Raw genomic sequence first — 21739 nt, forward strand, 5'->3', positions numbered from 1 at the left:
TGGATCTGTGGCCTTTTAGGAACCAGGCTGCACAGCAGGAGGTGAGCGGGGTGTGGGGAGCAAGCATTTCTGCCTGAGCTCCTCTTCCTGTCAGATCAGTGGCAGCATTCATTTCTCATAGGAGCGTGAACCTTATTGTAAACTGCACATGGGAGGGATCTAGGTTGCCCGCTCCTTATGAGAATCTAATGCCTGATGATCTGAGATGGAACAGTTTCATCCTGAAACCATCCTCCAATCCCCTAGATCCATAGAAAAATTGTCTTCCATGAAACTAGTCCCTTGTGCCAGAAAGGTTGGGGACCGCTGCGTTAACCAGTAAGCAGCAATATAGGGAGTAATTTCTGTTTGGGTGAAAACTGAGTCCCCACTTACGATTATAAGGGAGGTACTATCCAAGAAATTAGAATAGATCTTAAAGGCCTTCTCTTTAAAAGTATAGTAGTATATTCATTGAGATTGCTCAATGTAGTATATTCATTGAGTATATGCTCAATGAGTAGTATATTCATTGAATTCTGATGGGCGCGGTGACTCAAGCCTGTAATCCCAGCACTTTGGGAGGCCGAGACGGGTGGATCACGAGGTCAGGAGATCGAGACCATCCTGGCTGACACGGTGAAACCCCGTCTCTACTAAAAAATACAAAAAACTAGCCTGGCGAGGTGGTGGGTGTCTGTAGTCCCGGCTACTCGGAGGCTGAGGCAGGAGAACGGCGTGAACCCGGGAGGCGGAGCTTGCAGTGAGCTGAGATCCGGCCACTGCACTCCCGCCTGGGCGGCAGAGCGAGACTCCGTCTCAAAAAAAAAAAAAAAGAGATTGCATTATGAACACAATGCTATCTCCATCAGATTATTTTTTGAATAACATTTCTATTATTGAGTACTTCAGTCATATAGAATGTATGTGGTCCCCCAAATGTCTCTGAAAAACTCACTTTATACATTTACTGCCCATGCATCTCTCTTTGTTCTTATAGCCCCTCTCTGCCCTATGAGTAATACTAAAAAAAGAGAAGTCAATGTAGAGTGCATCTGGCTTGGAGGACACAGAATGAAGGGAAGGTTGAGGAGGTCGGTGGTTAAAGAAGAAAATTATCCAAGAAATTTAAGAGACTTCTTTTGTTTTTGATACTTGGAATTAGAAAAGCCCTATAGATGATTTGTTCTAGTAACCACCTCCTTCCAAAATACATATAGGTATCTTTAGAAAAATGAGTCATGTCAAGAATACAACAGCCTGGGCGCAGTGGCTAACACCTGTAATTCCAGCATGTTGGGAGGCCAAGGCAGGAGGTATCACTTAAGCCCAGGAATTTGAGACCAGCCTGGGTAGCATAGCGAGACCCCCATCTCTACAAAAAATTTTTAAAAAGTAAGCCAGGCGTAGTGGCATGTGCCTGCAGCCCCAGCTACTCAGGAAGCTGAGGTGGGAGGATCCCTGGAACCTAGGAGTTTGAGATTGCAGTGAGCTATGATTGTGCCATTGCACTCCAGCCTGGGTGACGGAATGAGTCTCTGTCTCAAAAAAGGAAAAAGAAAAAAAAAAAAGGAATGCAGTCGGAGTTTCTTAGGTGAGTCCTATTCTTAAAATTCTTATGTGCTCAACTTCATGTTGTGTGGTGAGGATTTTTACTGATAGGACAAGTTAGAGAATCCCATTAACTTCCCATGTCTTCTATCAGTATCTTGGGAATGTTTATCAGAATTTGCCTGCTGTACCGTTCATGGCTCTAGGCAAATGCTTCAAGTATCCTTGGTGTTAAGTCAGTATCCAATTTTACTCATCTTCCTGTTGCTCATCACTTATTTGCTCATGATAAGTGATGAGCTTATTTTCCTTTTCTTTTAAGGAAAAGAAGAAAAGCACTGTTGAAGTCATGTACTTCTGTTAAAATCATAGCCTCCCTTTTAGACATATTTATGCTTCTGCTTAAATTTTTAGATTTTATTACTTATTAGTAATTTGCATAGAATCATTCGGAGTTGTAAATTTAGGTAGTAATAGAACTACTCAATTCTTCCAACTCTCTGTCTCGAAAAGCTTTTTTTTTGCATTCTTTATGTTATTTAAAATGCAACTATTTCTATATAAATTTAATATTAGATATTTATACATAAAAGAAAACATGGTAGTATAATGACATATTCTTTTACTGTTTCATTTGAAAATTACAAAGATAATATCTTTAGCTGATTTTGTTACAGATACATATTATTTTTGGTATACCAAGAACAGAAGTGCTCATCACCTGTTGCTCATGACCTATAGTTGTTACTTTGAAATATTACTTTGAAAGAATGGTTGTGTGTAATTAACAAATTTTATGAACAATAACAGTATTCAATAAGACTGCTAAGAAATGCCAGATATCTTAACTTTTTGTTTTTTTTTTGAGACAGAGTCTCATTCTCTTGCCCAGGCTGGAGGGCAGTGGCATGAACACAGCTCACTGCAGCCTCAACCTCCTCAGCTTAAGTGATCCTCCCACCTCAACTTCCCAAGTCGTTAGGCCCATGGGCACATGCCACCACACCCAGCTTGTGTGTGTGTGTGTGTGTGTGTGTGTGTGTGTGTGTGTAGAGATGAGGTCTCACTATGTTGCTTGGGCTTGTCTTCAACTCCTGGGCTCAAGCAGTCCTCCCACCTTACCTCCCAAAATGCTGGGATTACTGGCATGAGCTGCTGTGCCTGGCTATCAGCTTTTTGTGTATGTGTCTTTAGAGATGCAGACCCTTGGCCAGTATAATTTTTACAAGTCTGGCATATCAGCTTTTTGTGTATGTGTCTTTAGAGATGCAGACCCTTGGCCAGTATAATTTTTACAAGTCTGAAATTCCAGTTTGTAATCTTGTTTATTTTGTTAGAAATTGATTTTTTTTCTCCTTAAATCATGACAGAGGCATTCTATCAGATATAATTAATTGGTTACAGTTGAATCATGATGAGATGGCTTAGTTTATAATCCAAATTCATGTGAGAAGGACATATTTCTTTGCTCTGCTTTCTTCTCTGTTTATTAGAAAAAATTAGTATTGAAGTATTTTTCTTAATGCAGAATAATATTAAAATAGGGGTATTGTAACGGCACATTTTACTTTGGACCTAAAGTTTAAATATGATGGTTTTAATCCCAAAAGAAATAGTAAAATTGCTGTGTATGCCAAGAAAACTTGTACAAATTTAACATAATCTTTATAAACCAATAGTAATATATATTTATTTCTGGTTGGTTATTTTTTAAGCTGCCTTCAGTAGGTTACATTAGCACATTAAAATACATTTTTAGTGTAATTTTTTTCTGATGTGTTCATCTTCGGAGTAAAATTTGGTACTTCTAAAGTACATAGAATTGTTCTTTTGGAGTGAAGTTGGGACTACACCATGAGGCCTTATTACAATGTTAGTTTGTCCTGACAAGTGCCATGTGTATTTTTGAGAACCTAAACATGCTTCTGCTTAATAGACAAAAGTCTCTTAAGGAAAAGAAGAAAAGCACTGTTGAAGTCATGTACTTCTGTTAAAATCATAGCCTCCCTTTTAGACATATTTATGCTTCTGCTTAAATTTTTAGATTTTATTACTTATTAGTAATTTGCATAGAATCATTCAGAGTTGTAAATTTAGGTAGTAATAGAACTACTCAATTCTTCCAACTCTCTGTCTCAAAAAGCTTTTTTTTTGCATTCTTTATGTTTACTTATTTAAAATGCAACTATTTCTATATAAATTTAATATTAGATATTTATACATAAAAGAAAACATGGTAGTATAATGACATATTCTTTTACTGTTTCATTTGAAAATTACAAAGATAATATCTTTAGCTGATTTTGTTACAGATACATATTATTTTTAGTATACCAAGAAGAGAACATATATATTAATAAAAATCCTTTGAAAAGCTTAAATGCTGAGAAATACTACGACAGTTTAAGTTCTACTGAATACAGAATTAACTTATTTCTAAAATACGTATAAAGTATGTTATGACAATACATTTATGCGTTCTGTTCTTACTGAGTTTCACATGCAGTAACCAAGCCCTTTGCTCTTTGTTAATCTATGATTTAGTCATTTAATGTAGTTAATAATAATTCTGCATTTATGCAATCCGTGATTTTGAGCAGATATTTCTTTTTTCTCTTAATGTAAGTTTAATTATGATAGCACCGTTAATTATTGACTATCCAATAAATGAATACAGAACAGAGCATAAAAAACTACAATTAAAAAATTTTTTAATTGTAAGTGAGCCAGTATTTTTAATTTTTTTTGGTAGCAACTTCTGTAATTCACCCTACCACTTTAAAAAAGTGATATATCTAAGAAGTAGCCAAGTTGACAGCTTGTATTATTTCATTTTAGCTCATTAATCCAGTTTCTATTAGAGGTGCTAAGGATGAATGACTTATGACTTAAAGACGGGGGTGGGGGGCATCTTAAATAATTCACATGCTGAATAACCTTGAAAAAAGACAGCAGATGAACTGAGCATTTAATAGAAAACTTTTTTTTCCCCAACTTATCTCAAGAATATATTATTCCGACAAAAAAAAAATGTGGCTACAGACACCATAACTTTTATGATCCATAGAACATACTCAAATAATTCAAATTGTTATTTCTGGTTCTAGTCATTTTAAAGAATGAAGTAATGCTTGAGATGTTCTGTAAACCCTTAGTCATATTAGTACATTATAGAGTCCTTTTACTAGCATTTTTTCAAGCATTTCACTTAAATGAAAAATCCTTATTGCACACTCTTTGCATTTGTAGGCATGGAAAAATCTGACTTTTAGCCTTGCCATCAAGTCAACATTGCCCTTTAAAATTCCTATTTTTGGCCAGGCGTGGTGGCTCACGCCTGTAATCCTAGCACTTTGGGAGGCCAAGGCAGGCGGATCACGAGGTCAGGAGATCAAGACCATCCTGGCTAACATGGTGAAACCCTGTCTCTACTAAAAATACAAAAAATTAGCCGGTGTGGTGGCAGGTGCCTGTAGTCCCAGCTACTTGGGAGGCTGAGGCAGGAGAATGGCGTGAACCCGGGAGGCGGAGCTTGCAGTGAGCCACTGCAGAGGTTGCACCACTGTACTCCATCCTGGGTGACAGAGTGAGACTCCATCTCAAAAAAAAAGAAAAAAAAAGATTCCTATTTTTAACCTCATTAATTCCAACTAATAAAATAAAAACCTCATAAATACTCAAAAAGCACCCCGGACTAGACAAAGTTGTTGCAGAGTTGTACACCTCATTTCATTGCCTTCATGGAAATTTATATTAATTAATTTATGCTCCCTTTTCATCACCAATATGGCTACCATAGATCCTCAAAGGGGAAGAATACATCTCAGGCAGTATGTAGAGTTTTAAAATTTCATTATCAGAAATCATTTGATATTATAAAGTTCATCTTAAGAGAATTCAAAAAATCTATATTCATATGCAACATTTGCAATCTATGATTTTTAAAGCTTTTGTCAGTTTCATAGTGATACTTGGTTATAGCAATTGCTGTTTCTAAATGTTTCGTAGTGCTCTTGTGGTAGAAACATACAAGTAATGTTCATTAAATAATATAATCTAATTATCACCAGCAATACTAGCTCTTTCAATTCACTGACCTTTCTTAGATACACTTGGACACTTTTCTTCTTAAGAAACACAGCTCAGAATGCAGTCACACGATTTTGTGGGCTTGTAGTTTGAGCTATTTCAAACTTAAGAAGCTTTGCAAATGGCTACTCACCCCCTGCAAGTAGTTGCCAGGTGATTTTTAAACGTTAAATTCATTCATATGATCACCTGAATAGAGAATGTGCTGTGGGAAAAAGAAAAAAGAGATTGATATTGCAAAGCTGACTTAAGTCCCTTCCTTTTAATACCTGATTTTGTATGTCGACGTTTTAGCCTACTGTCCAACATTCCTTTTCAACTCACATCATGCTGAATTACATGCAGATTATTGTTTTAAAAATATTTTTTTATAAAGGTTATGGTATATTTTCTTAGGATGTAAAAACTTATGAAATTTAGTATATTGTGAAGGGAAAATTCTGAGTATTCTAATGGCTTTTTAAAATAATCATTTATTTGCTAGGTAAGTTCTCTTCTACGCTGTATGAGACTGGTGGCTGTGATATGTCACTTGTGAATTTTGAACCAGCAGCAAGAAGAGCATCCAATATCTGGTATGTGTGAAGTCATATTAGGAGTGTATGTACTTTCATATGTTTGCCATGTTTAATGTTTTTAAGCCTAGAACTATAAAAGTTAATTTTTTTGTTTTTTATAATTGTTTAATGTTGCTGACAAATAAAAATTATAAATATTTATGACATACAACCTGATGTTCTGAAATACTGTATACATTGGCTAAATTGAGCTAAATTTAACATGTATTACCTCACATACTTATAATCTTGTTTGTGGTGAGGACACTTAAATCTGCTTTCTTAGTGATTTTCAAGTATACAGTACATTGTTAACTGTAGTCACCAGGTCAGATATAAAAGTTATTTTGAAAACATCTTTATATTTACTCTAATGATTTGTCATAGTGCATTTGTTTCTAAAAACTTAAGGTAGAATTTTTTTTGCTATGGAGAAAAGAAAGTATTATTTTTAAAACAAAAGCTATTCTGTGTTTTAAAAACTAAATCAAGATATCCCAAAGATCTTATAGGGGCACAGTGTTTTCCCACAGTGTCAAATTTAATTGTAAATTTCATGTTCTCTATATATTGTATAATGTATAAAAACTAATCAGGACTTACCCTTCTTATAAGTTCTTACATAACTAAGTTCAAGCCTGTCAGTTCTCTTTCTTTATGTAATTTTAAAATTTTAATTCCTTCTAAGTGTTTGGTCAGGTACCTTTTTAAATAATCAACTTTCATTTTGTTTAAAATTTCTTTTACTGGCTTTAAGGAAGAATTTCTTAAAATATGTCTCATATGTTACCTTTAGTTTCTTCCCACCCCCCCGAAGGAATTTGTAAGATAATGAAGTCAGGAGAAGAGCAAATAAATTAGAAATCTTGATCATATAACACAATTATAGTTTTAGAAGGTGTTAAAATGTTTGTTTTCTAAAATTTTGATCTTATTGCTTATCTATTCAAATTGCACTTTGAAGCCTATTCTTGATTAATTAGCTTTCTTTCCCTTCAAGAGTTATTGATTCTTATTTTAGGACTTCTGTTTAATAATAGATCACATCTATTTAAATATTAGACATCTGTGGGCTGTTTACTTATTTTTTTGTTTTGAGGGACCATTTGAAGCACTAAAATATTGCGGTCATTTAGCTTCACATGCTAAAAAGTAGAACATATAGATAACTATGCTCTTTAAGCTCTTTTGGTCTAGTTTCAGAATTCACCCTCTCAAAAAATTATTAAATTAGACTGTTACCCTGATTCTGTAACAACGGAAACAGTAGGAGGATGGAGGGATAGAAATGTTGTTACTATGTTTCATGTAGTTCAAGAGAACAATTCCTTACACCATAAATGTGGTAAAGCCTCAAGTTTTGAAATCCAAACGTAACTGAACTGTGGAAACTGAATTATGTTGTAGGTTATTACGTTATAGCTTAAATTTATTGTGTCTTTACTGGCTTCTGGCAATATGTTTATTGCTTTCTTTGGATTATCTCATTTAAACACTTTCACAAGAACCTTCTGATACAGATAGATACTATTGTCATATGTTACTGAAGAGGAAACGGAAGTATGAAGAGGGTAGGTAACTTGTCCAAGATCTCATTCAGTTGAAGAGATTTGAATGTAGTCACTGACCCAGAGGGTATGCTCTTATCACAACTCTAGGAAAATGCTATTTTGCATTTTGAAGTTAACATGGAAAAGTGAAGATATGTGAATCTCATGTGATTGTTAAAGGATATATTTTTCTTTCTGTTTGACAAACTGTTTGTTCCCTAAAGTCTTTTTTATTTTATTTTAGTGACACAGATTCTCATGTATCCAGTTCTACCTCAGTTCGATTTTATCCACATGATGTGGTAGGTTTTTCTTTATTTTTACAACATGATAAATTTTCAGATTAAATCTGAAATACATATTTTTATAGAGAGCTATAAAAGCCATAAAATTGATGAAGTTACAAAAAAATGTTTTGAAAATATGGCAAAATCACTTTGCTGTCCTCCAGTTGCTCTCTTTTTCTAAGTCCTTTGATAAGAAACCAAAGTACAAGGTTAAGAAGCCTTGGGATAGAGTATTTTAAAAAGTATTTTGGAAAGTATTTGTCAGTGCTTAGAGATAGAAATGACTGTGTTATATATAGGAAGTAAATTTTCTCAACTATACCCAGATACGTGTTTGAAAAGTAAAAACCCTCCTTACTTTTTGTCTATAGTGTATTCCAGGAAACTCCATAGGAAAGCAAACATGGGAAGATGATTGTTTTATTGTTTTCTACTTTTAAATGGTATGGGAACCTTGAGATAGCAAAATGCTGCCTAGTGCTGTGCCAGATACAGTCAACTTTTGATGCTTTCTGAGGAAAAGAAAACTGGTAAACTGATGAATGGATGAGTTGAAGTTAAAAGAAATGTAGTGTAGTAATTTGTATAGCCTCAGGTGAGCAGCTTGCCAAAACAAACAAAAAAACAGAGGGATTTGGAAATATAGTAACAACAATGATGAGAGACTATGGGAAGAAATGAGAGTTGCTGCCATTGGATCCAATGCAGTGGAGCTCAGATTTAACACTGATAATGAGGTTCAAAGCTTAAGGAGAAAAGACTATAAATTGTGACAGGGAGAAGAGAAGCCACTAAGGATTCACAGTAAGTGGTTTTAATGGATTCACTAGCTCTACGGTTATAAAATCTTAAGATTTTTTCTTAAGCATTCCCTGAGAAAAATCTTAAGATTTTAAACACTTTCTAGTGAATTATTTACAAAAGATTTATTGATTAATTAATTTTGTTTTAGTTCACTTTTTATTGTCACCTTCTATAGTTTCTGGTAGTGATAACATATTCATAAAGAGTAGGCTGGGCGCAGTTGCTCACGCCTGTAATCCCAGCACTTTGAGAGGCCGAGGTGGGTAGATCACAAGGTCAGGAGTTCAAGACCAGCCTGACCGAGATGGTAAAACCCCGTCTCTACAAAAAATAGAAAAAATATTAGCTGGGCATAGTGGCAGGTACCTGTAATCCCAGCAGCTCGGGAGGCTGAGGCAGAGAATTGTGTGAACCAGGGAGGCAGAGGTTGCAGTGAGCCGAGATCATGCCACTATACTCCAGCCTGGGTGACAGATGAGACTCCATGTCAAAAAAAAAAGTATATTAGAGAAGAAAATTAAGGGGCTTAGATAACTGATAAGCTAACTGAGTAACTCTTGAATTATGAAGATATTTTATTTTGAATAAACAAATAAATATTGAAGATATTTTAAGCCTTTCAATGCTGACTTTCTTTTAGCTCTCTCTCCCACAGATTCGGTTGAATAGACTATTGACCATTGATACAGATTTGTTGGAGCAACAGGACATTGATCTAAGCCCTGACTTGGCAGCTACGTACGGCCCAACAGAAGAAGCTGCCCAAAAGGTTAAACACTATTATCGCTTTTGGATTCTACCCCAGCTGTGGATCGGCATTAACTTTGACAGACTCACACTTTTGGCCCTGTTTGATAGGTGAGATTATAGTGTGATATTAATGATATATGCAGATTTTATTTTTAAGGTGAAGTGTCCAGGTTTTTAGGTTATCATGTTGGGAGATGTTTTCTGATTTTGTCCTCTTGTGATAAAAGTTAAGGTAATAGGGCTTCTAAACATTGACTGTCTTAAATCCATTAAAAATGTTTTGGTTGCAATTTCAATATCTTTATACAAAGAAATTATTTTTGTTAATCAGTTAGACTCACACAACTGCTACTCAAAAGCCAAAGAATATGAGGTGTTGATGGTCTTAAGGTTATAGGTAATATGATGCAAAGTTCTATATAACAGTTATAAGAGGAAACTTCTGTTTCCGGGTTTCTTAACACTGCTACCTTAATGGCAAACACATGAGTCTACTGTATTACAAACTTGGTGACCAACAGCTGCTTCCAGTCAACATAGAGTAACAGGATTGAATTTATCATCCCATGTGAAACAACCAAAAATAGACAAAGTACATGAAACAGTGGTTTTCAAGACATTGGAGATGAGAAAAAAAGGACAGTGATTCTTGAGAGATGACAACAAATAACATGAGCTCTACAGTTGCCCCAGCTTAATGCTTTGAGAGAGTTTCTAGGCTGCAAGATCGGGAGAACTGAAGTAGAGTCCAGCCAACTTCCTGAGTTAAGGAGATAGAGCTGAAAGTCCAGGGAGACTATGGCAGTTAGAGCCCATAGGACAGACTGTCAGAGAGGAGAGAGCTGCTTAGAGAGAGAACCTTAGAGATCTGCATTGAGTCGCCTCGACTGTTTGGCAGAGTATGGATAGGTTCCTGTATGTGAGGAAACTGTTTGAGGCCAGGGAAAGAACCATGTGAAAAGGAACAGGGGAACAGTTACTGGCAATCACACAGCACTAGGAATAGCGTATGTCCCTACTAGCCAGATTGGAGACGTTTAGGGTTCATATTTTGTGGTGCCTTATGTAGAATAATCAGGAAGATCTTTAAAAGTGGGGAATAATTAGCCCTAGCAGGAGCACTACTTCACACCCACCTAACAAGTCATAAAACCAAGACCTGAAGGGATCAAACGGTTTCCAAGTAACATAAAATCTAAGAAGATTTATGGAAATCCAGAAATACCCAGCTCCCAACAAGTTAAGATTCACAATGTCTAGGATTCAGTCAAAGATGACCAGCTGTACAAAGAAATGAGAAAATGACCTGTAACAAGAATAATAAATCGGTTGAGACTAAACTGTAGCTTGCATAGATATTAGAATTAGCAGACAAGGACATTAAAACAGTTATAACTGCTTTCCATATATTTAAAAAGTTAACTACAGACATAGAAGATACTTTTGAAAGTCCCAAATCAAACTTACAGAGTTGAAAACTATAATCCCCGAGATGAAAAATACACTGGATGGGATTAATGGTAGATTGCACCTTGTAGAAGAAAAGATTAGTGAACTCGAAGGCATAGTAATGGAAACTATCCAGAATGAAACAAGAGTCCACTGTACCCGGTGAAAAGAGTATGAAAACAAAATGAGAAAAAGCTGTGGGACAACTACAAGAGGAAACAAGGAGACAAAAGATTTTGAAGAAATAAGGGTGGAGAACTTTCCAAATTTGATGAAAACTATGAATACACATTCAGGAAGCCCAGTGAACCTCAAAGCATAAAATACTTGAATAAAACTACACCAAGGCACACAACTGCTCAAAACCAGTGATAAAATTGTTAAAATTGCAAGAGAAAAAAAGAGCAAGGATAAAGAAGACATCCTTTTTATTGTTGGAAATAATGAAGTGAAAAGACAATAGAGGAACATCTTTAAAGTACTGAAAAGAAAGAAATCCTGTCAACCTACAGTTCTATACATAGCAAAAATACCTTTTAAAAATCAAAGTGAAATAAAGACATTTTCAGATCAGAAAAAAATAGGAAGAATTCTTTATGAGCAGCCCCATACTACAAAAAATGTTGGAGGATGTCTTCCAGGCAAAAGGAAAGTGATCTCAGATGGAAATATAAGTCTACCCAAAGGAACAAAGATAAATAGAAATGGTAAGTCACTACGTGGATAAATATAAAAGATTTTTTCTTATTAGTAAGTTTCTTTAAGAGATAACTGACTGTTTAAATGAAAATAACAATGCTTTGGTTTATAACATGTAGAAGTAAAATTTATGATAATAGCATAAAGGCAGAGAGGGGAGAAATAAAAGCATACTATTTTAAGTTTCTTATATGTGAAGTGATAGATCATTACTTGAAGGTAGACTGTCATAAATGTATATCATAAACCCTAAGCTAGTTGCAGTGGCTTATACCTGTAATCCCAGCACTTTGGGAGGCAGAGGCAGGAGGATCACTTGAGCCTAGGAGTTTGAGGCCAGCCTTGGCAACCTAGTAAGACTCTGTCTCTACGAACATATTTTTAAAAATTCTTACCAAAACCTATCGTAAGGAAACCACTAAAATAACAAAAGAGTTGTAGCTAATATGTCAAAAAGGAGATAAGATAGATTATAAAAATTACTGTTAATCAATAAGGTGGAAAAAGATCAGAGAATAGATGAGACAAATAGGAAACAAATGACAAGATGGTAGAGTCAGAAAAAGTCAGAAATTGGCAGATTATATAAAAAAGAACAACACTTAACTCCAAGCTGCGTACAAGGAAGGTACTTTAAATATAAAAACAGAGGACAGTGTGGTGGCTTATGCCTATGATCCTAGCACTTTGGAAGTCTGAGGTGGGAGGATCTCTTGAGGCCCAGTTTTCGAAACCAGCCTGGGCAACATAGACCAAATACTTATTTTATTTTGTACCAAAATAAAATAAAACAGGTTAAAAGATGGAAAAAGATATACCATGCTAACGTTAACAAAAGGCTTATTGTACTGGCTGTTTTAAAGTCAGATAAAGTAGACTTCAGAACAAAGAATATTACCAAGGGTGAAGAAGCCCATTTCGTAGTGATAAGGAGTCAATTAATCCACAGGATTTAACAGTCCTAAATGTTTGTACACCTGAAACAGAGCTTCAGAATTCATAAAGCAAAGGCTAATAGAAGTGGAGAAATAGACAAATCACAGTTATAGGTGATTTCAGCACTTCTCTTTAAATACTTGATAGAATAATTATTTAGAAAATCAGTGAGGATATAGTGAACTTGAACAGTATTATCAACCAGCCTAAATTGGTTGACATTTATGGAACACTGCATCCATAACAAGAGAGTATACATTTTTCTAAGTGCTCACGGAACATTTACTAAGATAGGTCACATCTTGAGCCATAATACAAGAGTTATTAAATTTTAAAAGGTCCGCTATCCAGTCATACATAGTGAATTAAATGGTAAGTTAATAACAAATAGAACCTTGGAAAATCCCCAAATATTTGGAAACTAAACACTTCTAAATAACCCATCGATTAGAGAAGATGCCAAGAGATAAATTAGTATTTCGGGCTAAATGAAAGTGAAAACACACCATATCTGAATTTTGGGAATGCCACTAACCTGCAGTGCTTAGGAAAATTTATAGCACTAAACACCTAGATTAGAAAACAAAGATCTCCAATCAGTGACTTCACCTTCCACTTACTAGAAGAACAAGAGCACATAAGCCCAAGTAAACAAAAGGAAGGTAATAGTAAGGAACAAAACAATTAAATGAGGAAACAGAAATAATAAAGAAAATCAAGGAAATGAAAAATTTGAGAACATCAATTGATAAACCTTTAGCCAGCCTGGGCAGAAAAAAAAAAGGAGAGGAAAGACATAGATTACCAATATCAGGAATGTGAGTTATGATATGACTACAGACTCTACAGGCATTAAATGATAATTAGAGAATGATATGAGCAGCTACATGCAAATAAATTCAACATTGGACAAATGGACAAATGTCTTCAAAGACAAATTATGAAATTTCATTCTGAAAGAAGTACATGACCTTAATTGTCTTACATCTATTAAATAAGTGGAAATTGTAATTTAGAAACTTTCCCAAAAAGAAAACTCTAGGCCCAGATGGCATCAAAATAATATTCAAATGAATGAAATGGAGAAAGGATAGCCTTTTCAACAAATGGTGGTGGAACAATTGGATTTCCATATGCGAAAAAATAGAGATGGACGCAGAGGTATGTGCTCAAGAGGCTGAGGTGAGAGGATTGTTTGAGGCCAGCCTGGGCAACATAGCAAGACCCCATCTCAAAAATAAACAGAAATAAAGAACTTATAGCCTTACCTTGTGCCACATTATGAAAATGTATCATAGGCTTAAATGTGAAACCTAAAACAAAACTTCTAATAAAAAAAGAAAACATAGGAGAAAACTCTTATGAACTTGGATTAGGCAAAATTACTTGACTCTGACACCAAAACCAAGATCATTTAAAAAAAAAATTGATACATTGGACTCATCAAAATTGAAAATTTTTAAAAATCCAAAGACAATACCTGTTCAATGACAAGGGAGGCACTATTCAGGCAGGCCCAGAATTGAAAAGAGGTCATCAAATTTTAGCAAACCTGAAATTGCGTAACTACCACCTAAAATCAAATGGAAATGCCAGTAATTTATTGATTTGGAAATACTGTTGAACTTTTTTATCTGGTAGAACCATTAAATGAAATAGTACAAAGATGTTTATGAATTTTATTTTTAGGCCCAGTTGATTGTGATAAATATGGAATTGGGTTAATACATTTGTTAAGTTTTTTTATGATTATAAAAGTAATTCCTTAACTATTGTAGAAAATTTAAATATGTACAAAGTTTTGACAGAGGCAAACCATAATTATTCCATGGAGAGAAGCGTTATTAGTAATATCATTTTTGGTATATTGTCTTTTTTAACCTATATGTTTAATTTTTTAATAGCAGAACTTATATCCTGCTATGCCCATGGTTTTGTGTCCTGCTTTCTTTATGTACGAGATGTGCTGAGCATTTTTTCATTTTTTAATAGTCTTTAAAAATATGACTTAAAAGTATTTTAGGGAAATACTAAAGGATGTATTTGTATAACATTTTGTGAATAAAATTTCCAAAGAAGTAATGAGATAGATTCTTGTGTGTGTATGACATAAAAATAATCTTCATTGCTATATATATCTCTCTCGAGCATCATATTGTTTCTCTTACAATGTCAGTTTAATGAAGTATAGAATTGTCTTAGGAAATTTAATAGAAGTAGATAGAGGTCTTTGTCACTGCCTTCATTTTCAAGATATGTAAGAGCCCATATATAAATAATTCTAATAAGTGAGTTTTCTAATTCTTTCAGATGACTGAGAGATGGGGGAAGTGAAATCACTTAGTGCCAGAATTTTGTTACAATTTTGCCATGTAACAAATGTTTTAAATTTAATTTTCTAGAAACTATTTTGACATTTTGGTTTTTAAGCATAATGTGATTCTTTGTGTACGTATTTTATTTGCCATCCAAGTTTGTTAACTATTTTGCAACAAATAGAATAGAAAAGCAGATATTAAGGAGAGTAACATTTTTAAAATAGAAATTTAAAACTATATTATGTAATTGGAACTCATTGTAGCATGTTTTATTTGTATATAAGAATTCATGTTGTGTCCACATGAAACTAGTTTGTTTTCAGTATGATCTACAACCTTGTTCAAACTCAGTACCAAAAAGACATCTGGCATATTAGGAACTTCATATTTATGTCTTCCCTTTTTTCCATTTGGTTAATTTCTTATACTTATGATATACTTACTCATAAGTTTTTCTATCTGTAGAAATCGTGAGATCCTGGAAAATGTGTTAGCTGTCATCCTGGCTATTCTCGTGGCCTTTTTGGGATCTATTCTTCTCATACAAGGATTCTTCAGAGATATCTGGGTCTTCCAGTTCTGCCTTGTCATAGCCAGCTGTCAATACTCACTGCTTAAGGTACCAGCATCTCGTCTTTTTATGCTATGGAATTATATTTGCGTTAAAAGGCAGAGGATTTTGTAGTAATTACTGAATTATAGTAAGATAATTATTTTTAGGCTTACTTTTCTTGGATGTTTACACAAGATTGTGTAGAGAGCCAAAGGGGGATATAAACCTTAAAAATAATTGTATGTAAATTAGAACTTCCTAAAAACAAGTTTTTTATATTAAAAGAAACTGTATTTGTTTTGTTTGTTTTATTTTGTGTTTTGGAGATGGAGTCTTGCTGTGTCGCCCAGGCTGCAGTGCAATGGCACGATCTGGCTCACTGCAGCCTTCGCCTCCCAGGTTCAAGCAATTCTCCTGCCTCAGCCTCCTGAGTAGCTGGGATTACAGGCACATGCCACCATGCCTGGCTAATTTTTGTATTTTTAGTAGAGACGAGGTTTCATCATGTTGGTCAGACTGGTCTCAAACTCCTGACCTCGTGATTTGCCTGCCTCAGCTTCCCAAAGTGCTGGGATTACAGGTATGAGCCACCACGCCCGGCCTAAAAGAAAACTGTATTTGTTAAAATAAGAACTAGCATTCTTTTTTTTTTTTTTAATAGTAGTAGTTTTTTTTAAAAATACTTTTAGTTCTGGGATACATGTGCAGATTTGTTACATAGGTATACACATGCCATGGTGGTTAGCTGCACCCGTCAACCCGTCATCTATATTAGATGTTTCTCCTAATGCTATCCCTCCCCTACTTCCCCTCCTCTGACAGACCCCAGTGTGTGATGTTCCCCTCCCTGTGTCCATGTGTTCTTATTGTTCAACTACCACTTGTGAGAACATGCAGTGTTTGGTTTTCTGTTCTTGTGTTAGTTTGCTGAGAATGATAGTTTCCAACTTCATCCATGTCCCTGCAAAGGACATGAACTCATCCTTTTTTATGGCTGCATGGTATTCCATGTTGTATATGTGCCACATTTTCTTTATCCAGTCTATCATTGATGGGCATTTGAGTGGGTTCCAAGTCTTTGCTATTGTGAACAGTGCCACAATAAACATACATGTGCATGTGTCTTTATAGTAGAATGATTTATAATCCTTTGGGTATATACCCAGTAATGGTATTGCTGAGTCAGATGGTATTTCTGGTTCTAGATCCTTGAGGAATTGCCACACTGTCTTCCACAATGGTTGAACTAATTTATACTCCCACCAACAGTGTAAAAGCTTTCCTATTTCTTCACATCCTCTCCAGCATCTGTTGTTTCCTGACTTTAATGATTGCCGTTCTAACTGGCGTGAGATGGTATCTCATTGTGGTTTTGATTTACATTTCTCTAATGACCATTGATGATGAGCTTTTTTTCATATGTTTTTTGGCCACATAAATGTCTTTTGAGAAGTGTCTGTTCATATCCTTCACCCAGTTTTGGATGAGATTTTTTTTTTCTTGTAAATTTAAGTTCCTTGTAGATGCTGGATATCAGCTGTATGTCAGATGGATAGATTGCAAAAATTTTCTCCTGTTCGGTAGGTTGCCTGTTCACTCTGATGATAGTTTCTTTTGCTGTGCAGAAGCTCTTTAGTTTAATTAGATCCTATTTGTCAATTTTGGCTTTTGTTGCCGTTGCTTTTGGTGTTTTAGCCATGAAGTGTTTGCCCATGCGTATGTCCTGAATGGTATTGCCTAGGTTTTCTTCTAGGGTTTTTATGGTTTTAGGTCTTATGTTTAAGTCTTTAATCTGTCTTGAGTTAATCTTTGTGTAAGGTGTAAGAAGGGGTCCAGTTTCAGTTTTCTGCATTTGGCTAGCCAGTTTTCCCAACACCATTCATTAAATAGGGAATCCTTTCCCCATTTTTGTCAGGTTTGTCAAAGATCAGATTGTTGTAGATGTGTGGTGTTATTTCTGAGGCCTCTGTTCTGTTCCTTTGGTCTTTGTATCTGTTTTGGTATCAGTACCATGCTGTTTTGGTTACTGAAGCCTTGTAGTAGAGTTTGAAGTCAGGTAGGGTGATGCCTCCAGCCTTGTTCTTTTTGCTTAGGATTGTCTTGGCTGTATGGGCTCTTTTTTGGTTCCATATGAAATTTAAAGTAGTTTTTTCTAATTCTGTGAAGAAAGTCAGTGGTAGCTTGATGGGGATAGCATTGAATCTATAAATTACTTTGGGCAGTATGGCCATTTTCACAATATTGATTCTTCCTATCCATGAGCATGGAATGTTTTTCCATTTGTTTGCGTCCTCTCTTATTTCCTTGAGCAGTGGTTTGTAGTTCTCCTTGAAGAGGAGCCCTCCCACAGCTGGAAAACCATTCACGTAGTTCTGTGTTTACTAACAACTGTCCATCCTTTTTTTCTCTCTCCATTTATAGCTAGACATGTGGAGTAAGCCTACGTCATCTGCTTTATTTCTTTAAGACCCGTCCATACTTTCCTCATTGCAGTACTGACATTATAGTCTTTGTGGTTGCTAATGATCAATCTAATTGCTAAATTGATTTTCTTAAGTCTCCGTGCTTTATGAATGGTACATCATTTAATACCTTTGGATACTCTTCCATTTTGATATTCTTCTCATTTTTGATCTGTGACTTTATACCACCCTCATGCTTCTTGGATTTTTCAGATGACTCTCTTTTCCTTTGTTGATCCCTCTTTCTTCTTTCAACTGCTTAATTTATGAGAATTCTCTAGGATTTTGTGTGGTTATCTTCTCGGTTTACAGTTCCTTGGCATTGAAGTCATCCTTTTTTATTACTTTATTTGTTGCCTTTGTGTATGAGTTATGTCCAGATTTATATCTCAAAGTCGTCACCTCTTTTGCAAGCTTTATTCCTATATATCTAACAGACATTTTAAAAATAGCAAATTAATCATCTCCTGGTTAATTTTTCTTTCCCAATATCTTTGCTTTTGGCAGTGATATACCAACTAAAAATCTTAGAGTCTCCACTCCTTCCTCCTTGATCCCTAATAACAAGTAACTCAGTCCCTTTGATAACATTTAATGATTCTATATTAAAATTACTGGTTGTCATTCTTGTACTATACCTTTAGAGCCTTAAATCATTTAAATTCGTTTTCTGGCTCTGGTGTCTCCATGGTCCAATTAATTTTGTCCACTGCTTTCAGGTTAATGTGGTTAAATATGGAAAAGGTAAAAGGTGACAGATTTTTGCAACTAGTTGACAAGAAGAATAATAATGTCATAAACAGGAATAAGAAAGACAAGAACAGAAGCTTTTAGAAGATAGGTGTTGTGATTAAAAGAGTTTATGGATTATCTGGAGTCCAATCTAGCCAAGGGCCAAATGCCAAACTCAGCTTGGCCCAATGTCGAATGGTAGGGTGGTGCTAGACAATCCTAGTGAAATTGTATGATATGCCATCAGAAATGAACTGAAACTTGGGAGAAAAGTCATGATTAGGGACGTAGCTGCATAATACCTTCTGAACATTTTTATGGGAAGTTAATAAAGTCTCTTAAAAGGATACAGCTTTACTTATTTGATTATTTTGATATGAAAATGCAGATAATAACTTTATTACAAATACTATTGAATTATTTAGTAAGCTTGGAATTTATGGGCAGAACTAGAATTGTTGTTATAAGCAAACTCCTATTATTGTATATTTCCTGAATGAATAATGTCCTGTGAGAAATGCTGTACTTGTATGTAGTATACCTTAACTACACTTGTCTGTAACAATAAGCCAAACAGTAAGATGGATCTATCATATGCTATTGCAGAAACATTAAGATAGATACAAATAAATATATAATAAATAATCTTATTTCCTGACTCTTATCAGGAAAGATTTGAGATGTTTTTAATATCAAAGTGACACTGGTATCTGGAGCTGATGTTTTATCTCTGGAACAGAATTATTAATATAGGTCATTTTGTGGTCGTGGAATATTTACTCAAAATCATTTCAGGCATTTTGAAAGTTGGTTGTAAAATTAGCAAGACTTCAAGAGTGTAATTTATCTTTCTGTTTCATTTTTAGAGTGTTCAACCAGATTCTTCTTCTCCCAGACATGTAAGTCACTCTTAATATGGCTGTACATTGTAGGTCCTTAACATTTATCATAGCATTTGTGGTTTGGTTTTTGTTTTTTTGTTTTGTTTTGTTTTGTTTGGAATGCATCAAACTGAACTAAAATTTATGTTACTATTTTCCTCATCTGTGTTTTGACACACCACTAGAAATATAGGTGTTTCGTTAGCTTGAAATAAAATGACATTGTACTTGTGGACTCTAAACTTGGTTGGAAATGAGCATAATAATTCATTGTTTGACAGTCTGTTTCAGGGAGTAGACATAGTTCTTATAAACTCATTATTATTTATTTTTAATAAATTTTGAATAATAGCTTATGAATAAGTATTGAAAATATAATTTTGATGTAGGAAGAACTTCACTTGAGTACCATTAGGAGCAAGAATAAAGAAGTGTAATACATGAGTCTGGTGTTAAGACCATTGAATAAAAACTTTGTTATTCACTTTGTGACTTTAGACAAAAATATTATCTGCCCAGCACTATGTATTGTGAAGTGGAATCCAATTTTAGATCTACATTGAGTTTTTAATAGAACAAAGGATATTCTATTTAAAGTAGTTCAAAAACAGACTTCAAGAATAGTTTATGATTTTTTTCCTTGAATATAATTTTTTTAATCCTTTCGCTGGAATAATGAATAATGGGAATGGATGAGCAAAATGAAACAAAGAGGCAAGTTTTTTTTTTTTTTTTTTTTTTTTTTTGGACTGATTATGTTTACTATTTTGCAAGAATATTTTTGAAGTGCAATAATATATGGAAACATTGCTTTTTAACTTTTTATTTTGGCCTAATTTCAAACTTAAAGTTGCAAGGGTAGCACAAAGAATTTTAGATACCATTCATCCAGATCCATATGTTAACATTTATGATATTTGCTTAATCCCTTTCTAGCACGTGATCTTTTTTCCTTCTTTCTCTGTGCTAGCTGACATGATGCCCCTTTACCTCTAAGTGTCTCAGTGTGTGTTTCTTAGAAACAAAGATATTCCTTTATGTTAATTCAAGATAAATATCAAAATTAGAATATTAATGTTGATACAATGCTGTCTTCTAATATGTAGATCTTACTCAAATAGATTTTGCCTGTTGTCTTCATTGGCAAAGAAAGTCCCTGATTATGTTTGGTATCTTAAATCTCCTTTAATCTGGAGCAATTCTTCGGTAACTATCTTTCATTATATTGAAATTTTTGATGGATATAGGCCAGTTATTTTATAGACTATCCCTCAATTTGAGTTTGTCTGATGTTTTTTTCTTTTAAAAAATTTTTTTAAGTTTTATTTTTTCACCCTGTCTTATGGTGCTGATGATGTTTCTTTCTGATTTGATAAGGCCATGCTTTTTAAAGTAGGAATACTACAAAAGTACATCGTATTAGGAAGCACATATTGATTTATCCTGTTACTAGTGATGTTAAGTTTGATCTTCTGGTTAAGGGTATTGTCCGCAGGGTGTCTGAAATCTCTGCAGTATTAACATTTTGGCCAGCTAATTCTTTGTTTGAGGGTGGGGGATGCTGTCCAATGCATTGTAGGATGTTTGGCATCCTCTCTGGTGCTACCTCCTAATTGCTGGTAGCACCACTTCCCCAACTGTGACAACAGAAATGTGTCCAGATTCCCATATGTGCACTGGGGAGCAAAACCCTCTCCTACTTCCTTAAGAACCAGTACTCTACTGTAATGTTACTGTTTTTCTCTTACAGATAATAAATACTTCAAATAAATAAATAAAATAAATACCTCTTGGAGAGATACCTTGAGACTGTATATGTGTCCTCCATAAATTTCTATCCAGTTGTTTTAGTATCTACTGATGTTTCTTGCCTGATTCAGTTACTTATTGGTTGCTAAATGATGATTTTTCTCATCCCATCATTCCTTCTACATTTATTAGTTGACCTTTTATTAATACTATAAGGAAGAGCTTTCTCCTCTTTCTTATATATGTATGTATATATTGGTGTGGATAAATTGATTATTTTATTCAATGGACTATAATGTTACTAGTAGTATTTATTTTGATGCTCAAATTGTCCCTGATTTAGCCATTGGGAGTCCATCACACTGCTTTCTGTGTCCTTTTGACATATCTCTG

At 34.6% G+C, this 21739-nt stretch overlaps 1 protein-coding gene across 8 annotated transcripts in view; it reads left to right on the forward strand.

The window, feature by feature from the left end:
- The window catches only part of PCNX1 (pecanex 1), a 210817-nt gene that overhangs the window by 92660 nt on the left and 96418 nt on the right, over positions 1 to 21739 (forward strand). For 6 of the 8 annotated variants that reach the window (XR_012090995.1, XM_073011117.1, XM_073011116.1 and 3 more), the window contains 5 exons: positions 6104 to 6194; positions 7971 to 8028; positions 9458 to 9675; positions 15435 to 15588; positions 19583 to 19615. Coding sequence is in view for 7 of the 8 variants with exons in the window: in XM_073011117.1 (XP_072867218.1) it covers positions 6104 to 6194; positions 7971 to 8028; positions 9458 to 9675; positions 15435 to 15588; positions 19583 to 19615 (554 nt within the window). In the remaining variant the exon portion in view is untranslated. The remainder of the gene's footprint in view (positions 1 to 6103; positions 6195 to 7970; positions 8029 to 9457; positions 9676 to 15434; positions 15589 to 19582; positions 19616 to 21739) is intronic. The other 2 variants (XM_037984189.2, XM_037984191.2) reach the window with 1 other exon arrangement.

Source organism: Chlorocebus sabaeus, chromosome 24 (assembly GCF_047675955.1).
Source record: "Chlorocebus sabaeus isolate Y175 chromosome 24, mChlSab1.0.hap1, whole genome shotgun sequence".
In the NCBI taxonomy this organism is placed as follows: domain Eukaryota; kingdom Metazoa; phylum Chordata; class Mammalia; order Primates; family Cercopithecidae; genus Chlorocebus; species Chlorocebus sabaeus.